The sequence below is a fragment of the Aulostomus chinensis genome, chromosome 3, assembly GCF_037954235.1.
Source record: "Aulostomus chinensis isolate RoL2024-O1b breed Wild chromosome 3, RoL_Achi_v1.0, whole genome shotgun sequence".
Taxonomy (NCBI): Eukaryota; Metazoa; Chordata; class Actinopteri; order Syngnathiformes; family Aulostomidae; genus Aulostomus; species Aulostomus chinensis.
Genome location: NC_141322.1, coordinates 7,497,452 through 7,515,160, shown reverse-complemented (window position 1 = coordinate 7,515,160; position 17,709 = coordinate 7,497,452). Strand labels below are relative to the sequence as shown.

The window sequence follows — 17,709 nt, the reverse complement described above, 5'->3', positions numbered from 1 at the left end:
AATTTGTTATGAGCAGAAAATTGGTTCTAGGCAGCAAGATCTACAGTGTAAATGCAGCCTAAAAGAAATCGGAATTGGAAATGGCAATGGGTCATTAACGACATTCTCTGGTGACTTCTGGTAGAACTTGAATAAAAGAGACACACATTGCAAAATGAAGGATATAACTTTTAGATCCTATATTTCACATTGTACAACTTCGGTCACCCTTTGGGACTGGTAATTGCCCACAACCATCAAATTTGATACTCCACTTTGTTAACAGAATAGCAAATAAGTCCGTCACAATGTCAGCATCAGGGACCTTTCCTCCAACCTGATAAAGCTCCTCCAGAGTCACAAATGAGTACAGGCCAGATAGATATTTAGACCAAAAGTAAGTAGCGGAGTTCCCCTTTAGAGCCTCCCTCATTCCCAGAGACAATTGTAGTCATTGCAGGATGTAGTGGTTGTATCCACAGTATCCAAACATGCATGTAATGGTCTTATTTATGGACTGGACCCACTGACGTATGTGTCAACTTGGATAAAATGTTGTGTAACTTCCGATGAAGGTCAGAACAACAAAGTCTTGGACAATAAGCCTTCCCTGTTGCCCGCCTGACTGTGGCAGGTGGTCTAAGTGACAGTGTGCACTGTATGTCTGTCTGGCTCTTGAGGCTGGAACTAAAAATAGCTTTGCTATTTGAGGGCTGCATCCTCAGAGTCAGCAGGACAACGTCATCATGCAGCTGGGAGGGAGGAGCACACAGCCTCATTTCCTGTACCAGCCAGGAACAGCTCATTCACTGGAGCACACTGTGCAACCTAGGGTGCCCTTGGTATAATTCTCTTGTCATTAATTTCATTTTTATCTTTTTTATGAGTCAGTGAATTAATATATGAATGTATTATTTACTATTTTCTTGATGGCCGAAAAGGATCGATATTTATTTGATCAGTTTAAAAAAAGAAAAGAAATTCTCCCTCATGTGGATCCACATTTTTTAAGCGTTCCCTGCTTGGAGTTCTTTTGTAAATTGCGCCACTAAGTGGTGTGATTGCGTCATTGCCAGGCAGTAATGCTGTGTTCAAGGGCTCCTGGAGATATCACGGAGAGACGACAGATACAGCTGCTGCATATACAATTTGGGACCATGACCTTGATCTCTTGGCTTTATTTTTTTTTCACTCAAAGTTGTTAGATAGATGTAGCAACCTTAAGTTAAAAGTTTTATTCCAAATCAAATAAAACTTTATGATTTTTGACCATTTTTTTAAGAGGATCACAACATAACCCAAGCAATGATCCTGCTTTTACAAAAATGAAAAATATTTAAGCCCTGTTGACACTGGATGTAGTGATATAATATACAAGTTATCAGCAGTGACCATTCAGCAGCCTATACTTCATGCTTTGCAGTGGTACAATACAACATAATGTTATGGTGGGCTCTCAGTATTTTTGTAAAACCACCAAAATGAGCTTGGTGGGGAGATGTAGCTTGGGTCAGGGAAGAACCCAATAAATATTGGCATCCTCATTAAAATGGGGACTAAATGTCATGCCTAACGTTTGCAATAGATCTACACAATATTCTGTAGAACATTTGATTAAGTTTATAAACACCCTCATTATTTAAATGTGTCGGGCATATCGTCCTTATTGGGAAGCACTTACGTAGAATTCATTCTACTGGAAACTGTGTTTTACGACGGTCTTCGAATGTCTTATCTAACAGGACAATGACGCCATCATTACGCGACAGAAGCGGGTGAAAAGTCGTTGGCTTGTTGTTGTATACAATCGGTCAGGGGCAGATAGACGAAGGATGATTGTTGGTAGATTTATAAAACTTTTGTCCAAATCAGCTCCTGTCGGAAGGCAGCTGCCAGCCTCCAATGTGAGGCGTGCTGGGAAAGAGCTGTGGCAGCTCAGGTCCTTTCAAACTCACCCGAAACGACTTGGGTACGGAAAGGACCTGTTCCTTGGTCAGGTCAACAAGGTAAAGACCCCAATTTATTAATACACTTTTTGCTCTTTCCTTTGAAAACATGTTGTTTTTTTTCCACGGCTGTAACCAAGAAAAGCGGTTCGTTATTAAGAATTTAATCTAGTTACTTGCAAAATACCATGTTCATATATCCAAATTTTTCAGATTCAGGTTCATAAAAATTCATTTATCACTGTTGGGGGTAATAAAGGAATTGTCTTTTCAGAAATCAGTTTTCTTAATTTTTGGAAATTCAGGTTTTGCATGGTAGCAATTAAAAATTCAGGAAGTGGAAAAGCCATCAAACTACCTGTACTCTTTTGTACTCTATTCATAATTATTGGGATCTGATTTTGTTTTGAAATTGTGTTCTTCCCCCCTTGCCTCTTCTCTGTTCTGTCATTGTTTTATTTCTTGTAAATTGCTTTACCAACAATCACAAAAGCAACAAACAAAACAAGGTCATGACCCATCCCAAGGTTCTTGATGAAGGCTCACGAATCAAAAACTGACTGAAAATGTGTTCTCTGTCAGTGAAGGTTGCCGCTCTGTGAGCCCTCTCACACAAACTCTTTGGCCTGGTTTGACCTCGTTCATCATTTCAGCATTTGACCTTGAGAACTGGTTTACATTTTAAATATCAAGTTAATGTTAATATTTCACCTTGTTAAAAAACTATATAATTATTGCTCACTTGGTTCTGGATCAGTTCTGCTGGTTAGGATCTTTAGGTCTCTCCCTCCCTGTCTGACTCTACTGCGGTGCGATTAACATGTCACCCAGTCATTATGAGAGTAACTTCTTCAGCAGCAGAAAACAGTGGAGGAGTTTGAAAACATCTGTCCGCTGGCTACACTCTCCCACAGTGGACTTGTGTCTGTCAGAAACAGACCTCTCAACTCTTCTGGTGTAAGTTACTGTTAAACTGCCCTTTTTGCCTCCCAACATTACACCACCTGCCCTATTTCTTAACTCTTATTGGATATCATCGAGCTATTTCCCACACTCAAACTGGTTTAATTCTCCACATGCTGAATATCTTTAGGATCCTAGGATTTGAGATCTACTTAGAAACCTGAAACTGCCTTCTCCGTTGGGTGGATAGTACATTTTTATATTCACACATGATTTTAATACAGCTGAATTCTACATTGTCTCTTATGTCTGTGAGGCTGGGCTAGGCTGCTAACTAAAATAAACTTAGTGAAGAAAAATTCAGCCAATGTCCCATTGAAAACGCTGGCCTGCACCACCACAGACCATGGTCTGGTTTTGCTCCAAACTTATGGGCTGCATTGAATTTGATATTCATGCCAAACCTACAGCTGAGAGAAGTAGAATACATTTTTTTAAAAAGCAATTGTAATTCTTCCTGCACAGCTGGAGAAGGCCCCCCTAAAACACCCGTCAGGTTCAGGTTGTCTCCTTTTAAATATTTTGATGGGAGTAAGAGTGCTTTGTTTTATCTAGCAAGAACTAAAGAGCATCCCTGGAAACCTTGTCAGTGTGTCCAGTTATTATCCAGCATCAGAGGAGCACTTCAACATGACTTACCAGCTATAAATGTTTGTCTCTCCTCCAGGCTGATGTCTTCCCTTACCCCGAAATTGGAAATGAAGAACTGGACGAGATCAAGCAGCTTGTTGCACCGGTTGAGAAATTCTTTAGTGAAGAAGGTGAATGGCTGTCTGACTGCAAGAAAACCTCAATTCTAATATTGTGTTGATGTCCCTGAAACCTTTTGGAACTTTTGACAGCTCAGAGTCAGAGGGTCCAAGACCCAGCACTTAGTGATTATGTAGCACTAACTGTGTTGTGTGAAGTTGTATGTTTGTCAAAAAAAAAAAAAAAAGGGAGGGGGGGGTGACACTTCTTCTGCCACTAGATGGCAATACCTGTGACCAAATCACAACTGAGGCACTTTTGCGCTTCCTATGGGTTTTTCCTTAAGTCTGAATTCTTGCTTGTGTTGTACGTCACTTTGGACAAAAGCGTCTGCTATATGAAATTGTAGAATTGTAGCTCAACCCCCCAATCAGTCAGTCATCCAGGATTTGGTAGAAGGAGGAGTGCGACTTCTCCATTGTAACCAAGTGTATATGCAGACAATAAGTGACACAAAAGCAGTAATATCTGAATATTTCTTTAAGAGGCTGACTGGTATAAGGGTACCCCAAAGATAACCATCGAGGGGCTGGGTTCTTGTGTAATATTAAGGGCTTTGCTTATTGTGTTAAACAGGACGAGAACATGCTAACAGACAGGAAATGTGTGAGACGCTATATTAAATTTTCTGTCGGCAAACTGATCTGCACTTTAAAAGCTGTTGGCTTGTCGTCATGGCATCGTAATGTCATTCTCGTAAAAAATTAGGATTTTTAAAAATGTATTTCTCATTATTGCATTTAGTAGCTAATGTAGTTCAAAGTCAACTCTGTACTGCTTCACCCACTGTTGCATCTATTTTGACTTTGCAAACTAGTAACTGACCTTTGACAACTTGAGTCTGCAGACAGTACTGCAACCAGCCAAAACAGAGCATGCTCTGTCTACGTGATGACACCATTTCTAAATTACTCCAGGCATCTTTTTGTCCTGCCAATACCTGTCTTACCTACTTCTCTGGACACTACCTTCTCCATGACTCCAAACCTATGTAACATATACAGTATGTTAACTACTGATGGACATGTCTGTGTCTTAGAATGAGATGTAAGCAGGAAAATATGTAGAAGAAATGTTTTTTATTTGTGGTTTCATTTACTTATACTTCATTGAAAGTATGGTTGGTTCAGTGTCATCATCAATCACGCTGAATTTAAAAAAAACCTAACAAGAAAGAAAACATACTGTATGTCTGTGAAACTTTTCAATGAGATTTTCCAAACATCAAGGAAGTAAAGCCACCAGGGTTGAGTTGAGTGTATGAGTGACTTTCTATCTATTGAGTTTTATTGATGACAGCCTTACCTTTGTGATTATAGTTGACTCGGCAAAGATTGACCAAGAGGCCAGAATCCCCCCAGAAACTTTGAATGGGTTGAAAGAGCTCGGCCTGTTTGGAATCCAGATTCCTGAAGAGTATGGTAAGACGATTGTGAGGTGAACTAATCAGATTCTTATCAGAACACACAGGGAAGGATTCATTTAATCGGCCTGTTCTCAGAAACACTAGTGGTGTCCACCAGTTCACGATACTGTTAAATTAAAAAGGGTTTGGTCACTGTGGAGGACCATTATGATGTGGGAAGAATTTATTAGCTAGTTAAATAAAATTGGAAGCTTTGTGCATCACTGCTGGTCGGTTACAAAATAATTTCAGGGAAAATTGAATAATAGAAATTTGTTTAAAAAAAAAACAAATACATTATTATTTGTATTGTACAACTGTGCAAGACAGTTTCCTGCCACTAATTAAGGAGTTCAAGCATGATATTGAGTGGATTTGAAGATAAATGCAATGGTTAGCACTGTCGCCTCAGAGCAAGAAGGTTCTGAAGGTTTGAGTCCCGGCTCGGGCACAGGATCTTTCTGTGTGGAGTTTCCATGTTCCCCCCTTGCCTGCGTGGGTTCTCTCCGGGTACTCCAGCTTCCTCCAACAGTCCAAAGACATGCAAATGGGGACTAGGCTGATTGATACTCTAAATTGATTGTAGGTATGAATGTGAGTGTGAATGGTTGTCTGTCTGTATAGCCCCTTTCACACTGCACCAAAAATGCGGGTCAACACGCCTGCAGTGTGAAAAAGGCAACCCGCGTCGTCTCAGGTTTAGCGACCTTCCTGTTGCATCCTGATTTTGTCACTGTGCCGCCTGTCAGGCTTCACCTGTAGCTTCTTTGGCTCCCTTCCAGACGAGCCAAAAACTCTGTCCTCCTTCGCTGCATTAGCCCTCAGACATTTTCCAATACGCGCCTGGTTTATATACTTTGCAAAAGAGACAACATTGCAATGCACGCAACGACAATACTAACGTTCGACTCAACAACGTCCATGTTGTTTGTTTACCTCTCAGTGTTCCGGCACACGTTTATGTGTAATGATGACGTTGTCAGTGCAATGACGTACGAGAGAGAAAAACACGGGCACGCAGCCCCACAGTGGGAGTTCAGACCCGGGTCTTCTGGAATCCTGAATGCACCCTAATGCCGAGCAAACGCGGGTCCAAAAACCCACGTTGACACACGTTTTTCAGTGTGAAAAGGGTATGTGTGTTGGCCCTGTGATGGACTGGCGACCTGTCCAGGGTGAATCCCGCCTCTCGCCCAAAAGCCGCTGGGATAGGCTCCAGCCCCCCCACGACTCGTAACAGGATAAACGGAAAAAAATGGATGGATGGATGGATGGATTTTAATATTTTTCTTACGCTAACCCTTTTCCCTTTCTTTGGTATCGGTAAACAAAACTATACCACAACTATTGTAGAACCATCAAATCTTAAGTCTGGAAATATTTCTTAAATTATTACAAATATTCCAATCACTTCACCTGGTTCACAGATGTAAGAAGTTGATAATGATGAAACTACTCCTTAAAAGTTCAAAGAGAGTAAAGGAGTATCTGTATGCTTTCATGTCAGGTGGTCTGGGACTGTCCAACACCATGTATGCACGACTGGCAGAGATCATCTCGTTAGACGGTTCTATTGCTGTAACCCTGGCAGCACATCAAGCTATTGGACTGAAGGTAAAACCATGATACCAGAGGGAAACTTATTTGGCTTGTCATTAGTGTATCTGTTATTTAGAGAACAGGAGTAAAAGTTAATCCTTTGTTTAAGCTAATGACAATGAAACCTTGAGTATCTTTCCTGTGTTTGATGTTTTAGGGGATTCTGATAGCAGGGAATGAAGCCCAGAAGCAGAAATATCTGCCTAAACTAGCCTCAGGAGAACACATAGCAGCTTTTTGTCTGACGGAGCCTGGAAGGTAAAAACCTTATTCACATCTGCTGTGCATATTTAGAATGTGGGCAGTTCAGTGTGCTGTGGAATGCATAAACAATGTGTTCAGGTTTAGCAAATTCAATTAGGAAACAAGTGAAGAGGAGGACTGGGGGTCTGATCACAAGAGATGATCCATCTCACTATAAAGACAAGGATTTGTAACCAGAAGAAAGATTGAAAATATCCCAAGATCCTGTTCCTGCTGGCTCACAGTTACAGGGTTTATATACAGTATGTATTACAAGGCATTACTATTTGTTGGTGTAACTACAATACAGTGAGGGAAAACAGCCCTTTGGTGTACCAACTGACTGACTGAACTCTCTCCATGGAACTGTCAGTTTGCATTTTGTTCCCACCCACAGGTGTGGAGAGAGGCTTAAAAAACAGCCCAATTATTACAAACAATTTTTTGTTGTTGTTTTGGTGTTTGGGTTTTTGTTTTTTGTTTTTGTTTTTGTTTTTTATTGTTGATGACACAACAGAAGTAATTCTTCATTAAAGATATGAGCGCTACTTCCTTTCTTCAAGCTTGTAATCTAGATTTACTGGTGGTACAAGTTGAGATGCCCTGTGCCCTTTTCTTCCAAACAAATGTATGATTGAGTGGCGGTGAGATTCATGGTGGTGGCAACACAATCTGGGGGGACAGCAAACTGAAGGACTTGAGAGAGTCAAAGAAGCAGGGAGGAAAGCTAGATGCATTTGGCAAGAGATCTGGGACTGAAATGTGACAATTCTTAGAGAGAAGTTTTGTATGAAGGGCTATGTAAGACATTATTCATTCTGGTCCCCTCGCATACATGCATGTTCTTTCACATACATATATTTTCACTTTTGCATACTAACCTTCATAATTACAGATTTTTTTAATTCATACATTGTACTTTTATATTCATATATTTTAACTCACACCAACACAATTCTCACACTCATATTTATAAAATTTTAACACACATGAAAATATATTTTTCTCTAATATTCATACATTTACATGCAAATGTTCTTTTTTTTTTTAATCTCTGCCCACACGGGCAACATTTTAAATCATATAAGAAGAAAATGAATGAATACATTTCTGAAGAAAATACATGTAAGCCAGAGAAGAACATAAGTATCTGTGAGAAAGTATATAGGAAACGGAAGGGGTTAAGTAGAAATGGAGGGCAGTGCATTTATTGCGCTGTGGTTGGATGAGAACCTCAAGCAAAGTTAGGTTTAAGTCATGATCTGTATGGGCAGAGATGAAATGCAAGCACTACAGCAAGCCATTGGATTTTTAAGGGATATTTTATAGCTATTGGTACTATATCATCTTTATTGATGGATATGCTCATCTGAACCCAATGTTGTTGACAACACAACATCTGAAATGAGACATCTTTTCAGAGCAGGTGGGCCAGCAACTTGTGAGTCTCTCATACAGGCCCCGTAGCTAACAGGATGACTTTGAACAGGATCATTGTTGAATTGTGCTATTCAATCCCAGGTTAGGACCAAGCTGTGCGAGTCTTTCCTAGTTTGAGAGTGATTCCCTGTTTAAGGAGGTATTTCCCATGTCTTACAATATATTTATATAGATATGTATGTGGTATAGATGTGTGTGAGAAAATGGTGAATATTTATACTTGTGCGAATGAACATACATTTATGTAGATTTAAAGAATGTATGTATATGAGAGTTAAGAATACATAAGCATGAGTGTGAGAATATATGTTAGGAAGAACTAAAAAATACATATATGTGTTGAAGATTAAAATGTATACATTTGTGCAGAAACTATATGGATGTGATGTAAGAATATGCGTGTAGGAGAGTGAATGTATATGCTTGTGAAAGGAAAATGTTTTTATGTGAGAATAAAAAAATATATGGATATATATTTAATTGTACAACTATCGATGTGTCACAGGAGAATTCATTGATTCCATGATTTCATTAATATAAAGACTGCCTTGTAAAATGGATGGAATCAATACATTGATAAACATGCACAGGAGTTTACGCTAATTGGTTCGCTAGTTTTGAACCTACGCCATCATTAGTATTGTATCACTACTTTGGCTTCAGACTTGGATGCAACGCTACTCTATCCTGCTTACACTAGAGGATCTTGGTAAGCAGATTTTTTGAGTCACAGAAAAGCCGTTGGTTGCAGATTGAGTTGGGGAAAGAACTGATGACATTTGTGTCCTCTTCATGGGAGTCTAGATTCATTTTGTGCTAATTCATGTTGTACAATATACTTCTGTGTGAAAAATCTCCATGTATAATCCCCATTTAATGATGAGAGATTTCTCATCATTAAATGGGGATTATACAGTACATGAAGTTTGGATATGTAGTTGGCAGGATATGAGTTGGCAATGTTTGACCTGTCCAATTGCACCATTTTGGGGACACCAACCTGTCTGAATACCATTTTTGGTCTTAATTCATCTCTATGCCTCCCACACCCATTTTTGACCATGTCAGTGGAAGTGATGCAGCCTCCATTCAGACCCGAGCCACTCTGTCTGAGGATGGGACACATTACCTGATCAACGGCTCCAAGGTGAGAGGATTCAAATTCCTATATATCTCAACTTGTCAGTGTAAAGTTCCATCACATTATTTCTGAAGTTCCACTGTTTGTCAATTAGATTTGGATCTCAAATGGGGCGATGGCAGATGTTATGACAGTGTTTGCAAGGACAGAGGTGGATGACAATGGCATGAAGAAAGATAAAATCTCCGCTTTTATCGTGGAAAGGGCTTTTGGGGGCATCACCAGTGGCAAGCCTGAGGACAAACTGGGTATTCGTGGCTCCAACAGTAAGCCAGAACAAGCTCTCGGTAGTGGTCTTGGTAGAATTTTTACCTTTGAATTTCTTTTGTAATTGAGCTTTGGACTTTTGCAGCTTGTGAAGTGTCCTTTGACAATGTCCCAGTGCCATTGGAGAATCTCATCGGAGAACTAGGTGGTGGATTCAAGGTAACTTTACCTGACCTCAACATAAACCACAACACTCAAGTGTCTTTTTAAGCTTGTGTATATTTTTACACCAGAAACTTTCTCTGTTGCACAGGTTGCCATGAACATCCTCAACTCAGGGAGGTTCAGTATGGGAAGTTCTTCAGCTGGAATGATTAAAAAACTGATTGGTAAAGTCTGCAGGGCATAAGAGATAATTTAATAAGAGCAATGGCATCTCTTTGGTTTGACATTATCTCTGTCTTGCTCTGTGTAGAACTGACATCAGAGTATGCTGCAACCAGGAAGCAGTTTAACAAAAGGCTGAGTGAATTTGGTATGATTCAGGTACGGCTCACTTTCTCTCCATGGGAGTCCAGTGCCATACCTCTTAGTCTGCTCACCAGTGAGGTTTATGTTGCCTTGTTACTGTAGGAGAAGTTTGCTATCATGGCCCTTAATGCCTTTGTGATGGAGAGCATGGCGTACTTGACTGCAGGAATGATGGACAGACCTGGCCTTCCAGACTGTTCTCTCGAAGCTGCTATGGTCAAGGTGAGATACAGTTTTCCTTAAACTTTGTATAGAATCGAAACAAAACAAAAATGTCTCATGGCGCATAACGTGTATGTGCTGTGCAGGTGTTCAGCTCAGAGGGAGGCTGGATTTGTGTGAGTGAGGCTCTCCAGGTCCTTGGCGGTCTGGGTTATACCAAAAACTACCCCTACGAACGCTATGTCCGAGACTGTCGCATCCTGCCTATCTTTGAGGTACCCACCACCCACCCCCACCCCCTTTCATCAGGATTCTAATGATCTCATTTCTTTGTTTGAAGGAGGTAGTGATATATTTGAAGGGCATATAGGTGGGTGTAACATTTGCTGCTGCTAAACTGTACTGGGTTGTACTGAGTGGCAGGGCATCAACCAAATGCTGGTAAGATATGTAGTGTTGTTTCTTTTTTTATTGTCAACTGACCAGCTTAAAATGCTGTGAATTGATAAATGAATGTGATATTTAAAAAATGTACCAATACAACAAATGTATTTGTCATAAGAAGAGGTCTATGTAATCAACACACTCCTGCAGCATTGCTGTGAAGGTATGGAAGATTAGTCACCTTGTTTTGGTGTTATAGCTCATTTTCGACCTTACCATTACTGCTAAAGAGACATCTTTGTGTTCTAATGAAGATGTGTAATATAAAACATGTAATCTCAATCACATGATCATCAGTATTATACCGCTTCAACATGACTGTAAAGGGCCTGTATGTCCGACTGGAGAATGAAAAAAAAAAGTCAAAATTTTAATCATTCCACAGTGAAAGTTGTCCAGTTCCCATCCGACTTCCTGCCCTCCTTTATAGCAAGATATGTTTAGTTTATAGTCTAATTTGGATTGGATTTTTTATCTAGTCTTCTCATCTCAATTTCACAAACCCTGCTGGCATTGATTCATCACATTGCTGGTCTATGATATTCCAGATGTCCCAATTTTCTTCTCTAGCCACCGTTCATATTAAGATACAAATTGAGATGAAGGTACTTTGACTTATACTGGGGTATAAAATCTGAAACATCATATTGTGTACAACAGATATAATTCTTATAAGGAATGAGCTAAGAGTTTATGTGTGTGACAACGCGAGCAACCCTTGTCATGGTGGAAAAATTAGTCCACTAGAGTGTGTGCATTAATGGTGCTCAAGATGAGTCGTTCAGTAGGCTGCCACCAGGTGGCTCCTTTGACTTAGAATAATTTAGATGATGACGTAGACTCAGAGTGTGTTGCTCTGATTTCTCCCTCATTGGTTGTTAAGGTCAGACTTCCTATACATAATATACTATTGGTCAGTCGCTCACTCTCTTGTTAAAACTCAAACTATCTTAACCATCACATTCTCTATCTCTCTCTCGCTCTGTCTCTCTCTCTCTCTCTCTCTCAATGACGGTATTGCCTTCAGTTAAGTTTAGATGTGTAAGTTAATGAATGTGTTGTTCAACACAAGTCACAGGAACAGATAAACATGACACTGTTCTACTAAGTGTAATCTCTGCACAATTTGAGTGGTCCAGACTGTATCGATGACTGGGAAGGAGGTTGCTCCATATTTCTACCTAAAAAAAACAAAAGAAATCAACATGCTGCAGCATAAGACATCATATCATCTACTTAATGAAGTCATAGTAATAACAATAATGAAACTGAGACTGTTGCTGTTTTTAAATACGACATACAGTATTACTGTATTACTGCCCTATCATATGAGCTAGGGTAGTAAATATGACATACACAAGTTATAGATTCTCCCATCTGCTTTCAGGGTACAAATGAAATTCTGAGGATGTACATCGCCCTCACAGGAATGCAATACGCTGGCAAAATCCTCACAGGGAGAATCAAGTAAGGACATTTCAACTGAGAAAGCGGGCTTTGATTCACATTCAGGATTGATGTGTTGGCGTATAGAGGCACCTCTACTTCATAGACACTGTGCTACTCTTAAAGAACTAAGTATATCTTACAGCACCAGAGATGGGTTCTGATGAAGTTGTCACACCTGTGTATTCACTGTCAATTTTTTGATTTTATTTTATTGAAAACTACAACTGTTGTGTTCCAGTAAAGAAACACGCTTGCATGTTGCCATATTTCCGACCACATCGTTTTTGTTGTTGGATTGAAGACTCAAATGCGTTTGTGGTTACAGTCCATCCCTGATCACCTTGGTGCTGGTTTTGCAATTGAATCATGGTTTCATTTACACATGTACTTTCATGTGGTTAAGCACTATCAATGTAATCCAATCTAAAAATGCATTTCTGTAAATGGGGTCTTAGTTTGGAATTACAGTGATATGATTCCATTTCAGGGCCAAACATCGCAACAAGTGGAACAACATGTTCATGACATGTTTAATAACATGTTCATGACATCTTTACGACATTGCCTACATATTGCACTGATCCAGGAGACCTAGGGTCTACAGTCTCCATCTATTTGTGTTTTTGCTCTGTTCTGTAAAGTGGAAAATAGCTGTGCTTTACTTATTTCATTATGATAATTCTTTAAAAAGTCGTTACATCCATAGCTGTACTCAAATTCTGTAGTTCAGGTTGTTGAGGGAAATACCTTGCTATTAAGCTGCTAAATGCCTATGAGTTCATTGTTGATACACTAATTTATGTTATTTAAAATGGATGGATTTTTGATGTTTATTACTTATTTGTGATTTATTTATTAATTTAATTATTCTACTTGCTCAGTCAGATCATTCTTGGTTCATCAACCATCTCACTGAGCACAGCTTCAAAGTGTGTGTTGATCTTGTCTTATCTGTGCATCAGAGGTCAAAGATGTCACTTCAGTTATAATGATTCTGAACTATTTTATATATTATATAGTGTAACTATTGGGCCAGGTTGTTAGCATAACTGATTTTATTCTGTGTGAATGATATGCAGAAATGTTGTGTTGTTGCCACTACTTCATTGCTTTGCAGGCTATTTGCATTTGCTCTGTTTCCAGTTTTGCACACCACTGTATTTGGACTCAGATTTTTGGACAGTATCATAAAGAATTACATCGTTGGTGTTACTGGTGTCTCTCCGCTATGGCTCTAGGGACATGAAGAAAGGAAACATTGGTATGGCTCTGAGCATGATCGGCAAGAAACTGAGGAGCTCACTGGGAGCTTCAGTGGACCTTGGTCTGACAGGGAAAGACGGAGTGGTTCATCCCAGTTTGACAGTAAGACCCTTATCTTAACTCTTAAAGGACACGTTTTCTGCTGGCCTATGGTTCAGTATGTATGTAAGTCTTGCTTTCAAGAGGCTGAGTAAATTTCTGTTTACAGGAAAGTGCAAAGAAGTTTGAACAGAATGTACATCTGTTTGGATCAACAGTGGAGAGCCTACTGTACAGATACGGGAAGGTGATATATTGATATATTTTACATTCTGGGGAGGAAAAAAAACATTCTCCTGCTGAAGTGTTTCTTTGTTTTGACCATGTGCTGATTGTACAAGTTGTCTCTACAGACAGAAAAGATGAGTGTTTCTGAGGTGCAGTGTATGCTATACTCCTCCCCCACAGCAGGTATAACCTGGAGGAAACAAGTCAGTTTTTCCAGTCTTTCCATTTTAATCCCACTGTAGCTTTCAACAAGACAAAATGGAAACCTTAATCCTTTCATTTTAGATTGCCTCCACACAAGTAAATAATGACCTAAATTTTCATGATCATGATACTTCACTTCTTTTATCCGAAATGCTTTAAACATAACATTGGGACAGTAAAACAACTATTTGAGAAGCAAAACCCCAGAAAAATGCCCTCTTGCAGCCATGTCAAGCTTGTGTACTAGTCAATCAATTTGGCCCCATTATTAATTTAAATCCAAAAGGATGGGGCCCAGGTTACAGAAACTGGAGGTATCATTAAAAAGTAAGGCTCAATTCATATCAGCTTTATTCCACATCTTTAAAACAACCATCAGTGTTCTTCATGTAGAATGGAAGGGTACTTCCTGTCTTAAGCTTTCCTTGTTGAAGAGCAAAAGATTGAATATATTTTGATTATATATGTGTGTGCGTGCGTGCGTGTATGTGTGTGCATGCATGAGTTTCCAGCTGAACTCCAGACACACACTTCATTCCTTAGGTTAGAACTGTTGGCTGAGTAAGTGTCCCCTTTTTCTATTTTGGTTTTGTCAGACAATCGTTGATGAACAGCTCGTCCTGAAAAGAGTCGCAGATGTGCTGATTAACCTCTATGCAATGACAGCTGTCTTGTCCCGAGCCAGTCGTTCCATTAGCATTGGCATCAGGAATCATGATCACGAGGTGTGTATTTATACACGAAATCCTCTCACCTGGCAGAATAAAGAATTGAAATGCTTTCCTCCCACTGTGGGCCTTTTACGAAATATTATGTGGCCCAATCCCAATCTCCACCTTCACAGACTTGATTGATGACACCAGGTAAGGGTGTTGGACTCAAAATGGTATGAATAGGAATAGGACAGAGCTGTCATGTTACTCTGACAAATTATATTCCAATTTTAAATTTGTTCAGTCCAACGCCAAAGAGTAAGTGTTTCACGACAAATTTTACAAAATCATAAACCAATCATTGGGACATCCCTCAAGCTTTCGTGGATTCTGCCGATATGTGCCTCCATATCTGCGACTCTGTGAGGGTGGAGATTGGAATTTGGCTTTTGTATCTTTCCATCATTGATCTTGAAAAAGGCCAGAGGGCCGAACCATAATCTGCATTAAAGAATATTGCATATGCAGCCAGAGAGTGTGACACTTTTTCACCCTTTTTCAAGTAGGAAGTCAGTGATCAGCACCTCACGACAAAGCCATTTAAAATGTTATTGTAACACATAGCTCCCCTTCATTTCTGTCAGTGCTCTTGAGGACAAGTGTGACTCCTGGTCTTTCATGAGCTCTTCCTCTTACTCTCCAACATAACCTCAGGCTCACCTGTCAGCCACCTTTTATGTTTTATGTAAAACATGCCAAATGGAGCAATCCATTCCATCACTGGTTGATTTCAAATGGATTGCCTCAGGTTCTGACCACATTTTGAATTCTTTTCAAAGCAAATGTGGCTTCAATCACTGAACTTTGATCATGTTGGGTTGTCTGTTGGAGCTATTTGAATCCTGCTCATGTAGAAGCAAAAGGACAAGCCAAGGAACTATGAACTCCTGGAATGTTTCTAGTAGTGTTTTCAGTTGAAAACAGAACCAACAATTGGATTCAGTTGTGTTGGGTTGTTTGATTGCAATTGTGACTTAACTGCTGCCTGCATCATGTTTCATGCGTTCATCGTTTTAGGTGCTGCTCACAAACACCTTTTGCAGTGAGGCTTTCTTCAAGAACAATTACATGATGATTCAGTTGCAAAAAAGTAAGTTAACACAAAAAGGTAATTGAAAACAGCCATGTTCCAGATTTTTTTTCCCCAGCACAAAGGACTTGCATCTGTTGCAGAATTTCCCAAAGAAAAAACCCTACCCCCCACACCCCTGCTTTTGATTTTCACCGTGTGCAGTTTTGAAATGGCCTTCATATAATCCAGAGTTCTCGTCAAACATGATCCGGATAGATGAGACTATTGAGTCTAGTGTATATCAACTGAACACAGCTTGCGTGTAATGGCCTTCTCCATCTGTTTCAGACTCTCCTGAGAACAATGATGCCAGCATCAAGAAAATTGCCTGTGAGGTTTTGGAGAACAGGGCCTATATCTGCACACACCCTCTCGAGAGAACATTCTAAGCTTTCCCTTGTCACCACAATACAGTCACGTTCAATTTCAGACTTCTGCCTCTTTTCTTGCATTAGTGGGAAAGCAGTTCATTTTTAAAAGGGTTTGAACTTTTGATTGATGGAGGTCCAGCACCTGTATACTTAATAACATACCACAAATGTAATAAACCTCAAACAGAATACAAAACTGCAACTTTTAATGAAAAATCCCACAAATGAAATAAAACTTGCCTACCACAAACATCATACCTCATTTCCTGCAAACATAACAATGAAGTTTGTGGGAAGGTGAAAATCTCCTGTTTTCAAAATTGTAATAACTTCTCACAAACATAATAAATCACCAATTTAATCAAAAACTGTAACTCATCCAAATTCCTGACTTAAAATGTCTTCAACAGCCAATGACTTTTATTTTCTCCCCACAAATTCTTGTCCCGGAAGTTCTTTTCTGTTAAGCTTGATGAGGTGTTCTTACAATTAAAACCCATTGCATATTTATTTAGGACATTTTTAATATTATTACTAACCCAAATGTATATACATCAACTGGAGGTCATTTTATTGCTTGTAAAGTTATTAGTTTTACCACCTAATAGGTTGGCTGCTGCTGCTTTGCTCATGTTTAGGTGTGTGTTCTTTTGAAAAGGTCTTATCCTCTCTTCCCACATTTGTCAGACATAAGGAGTGAACACTGCTCACAAAAGCCCCAGGAGGATGCAACTCATGCTGAAACAAATTTATCTTGAGGGATTTTAAAACAAAGGAGATATTTTATCGTGTTAACCTGTTACTAAAGATGTTGTGGTGCTTGCACAGAGATATGTTTGCTCTGACGCACAGTAAAAATCAGGTCCTGGAGCCTTTGCTTTGTTGACATTTACATTCATAACAGAAAGTCAAGGAAGAGGAGTCTTTAGAGTTAACAACCACAGAAACATGAACTGAACTCAAGCAAGAATGGTGGAAACACAAACATTTGTACATATTTCCTGTCCAAATGTGAAGCATGGATACCGCCATGTATATTGATGTTTACACACCAACAGCACAGAATGATGATGATGTAATCTGCCTAGCAAGGTGGGGAAAAAAGAAAAGCTGTAACATTACAGATGACAACATACTTCATCCCCTGCATTCAGCTGTCCTGTAAAGAGCAGTGAGAGCACAGGGAGAAAACCCTCACAGGCACGAGGAGAACATGCACAAATGGACCCTGGAGCATGAAGTTGAAATAAGTGTTAATGTGTCTTACTGCAAACTAGATGTTGCCATTCATCTGGATTCATGTCATGATTGTAAAATAATATATTTTATCAGTTTCAAGATGCTGATACCCAGCATAAATGGGCTGCAATAAAAACACTGTCACAGTCATTTGGTCATCTGACAGCAGAAACAGAGAATTATGCAGAGCAAACCAAGAATATGACGAATTGGTCTGCATTCAATCAGTGATAACAGAGAGCAGGAGTATAGGTGGAGGTTGAATGCTGAGAACTCTGCAGCTGCAGCTGCAGCATGACACCCGCTCCTGGCCAAAAGCCA

General features: G+C 39.6%; 1 protein-coding gene across 1 annotated transcript; it reads left to right on the top strand.

Moving 5' to 3' along the window:
- Nucleotides 1–1,742: 1,742 nt before the first annotated feature.
- Nucleotides 1,743–16,207, top strand: acad9 (acyl-CoA dehydrogenase family, member 9). The gene is made up of 18 exons (XM_086198423.1): nucleotides 1,743–1,985; nucleotides 3,556–3,649; nucleotides 4,958–5,059; nucleotides 6,551–6,657; nucleotides 6,800–6,900; nucleotides 9,394–9,472; nucleotides 9,561–9,732; nucleotides 9,819–9,892; nucleotides 9,987–10,062; nucleotides 10,149–10,219; nucleotides 10,307–10,426; nucleotides 10,513–10,641; nucleotides 12,198–12,277; nucleotides 13,498–13,624; nucleotides 13,731–13,808; nucleotides 14,590–14,718; nucleotides 15,724–15,796; nucleotides 16,067–16,207. The coding sequence occupies exons 1-18, from the start codon at nucleotides 1,812–1,814 to the stop codon at nucleotides 16,165–16,167; spliced, it is 1,887 nt and encodes a 628-aa protein (XP_086054549.1). The 5' UTR covers nucleotides 1,743–1,811; the 3' UTR covers nucleotides 16,168–16,207.
- Nucleotides 16,208–17,709: the final 1,502 nt, after the last annotated feature.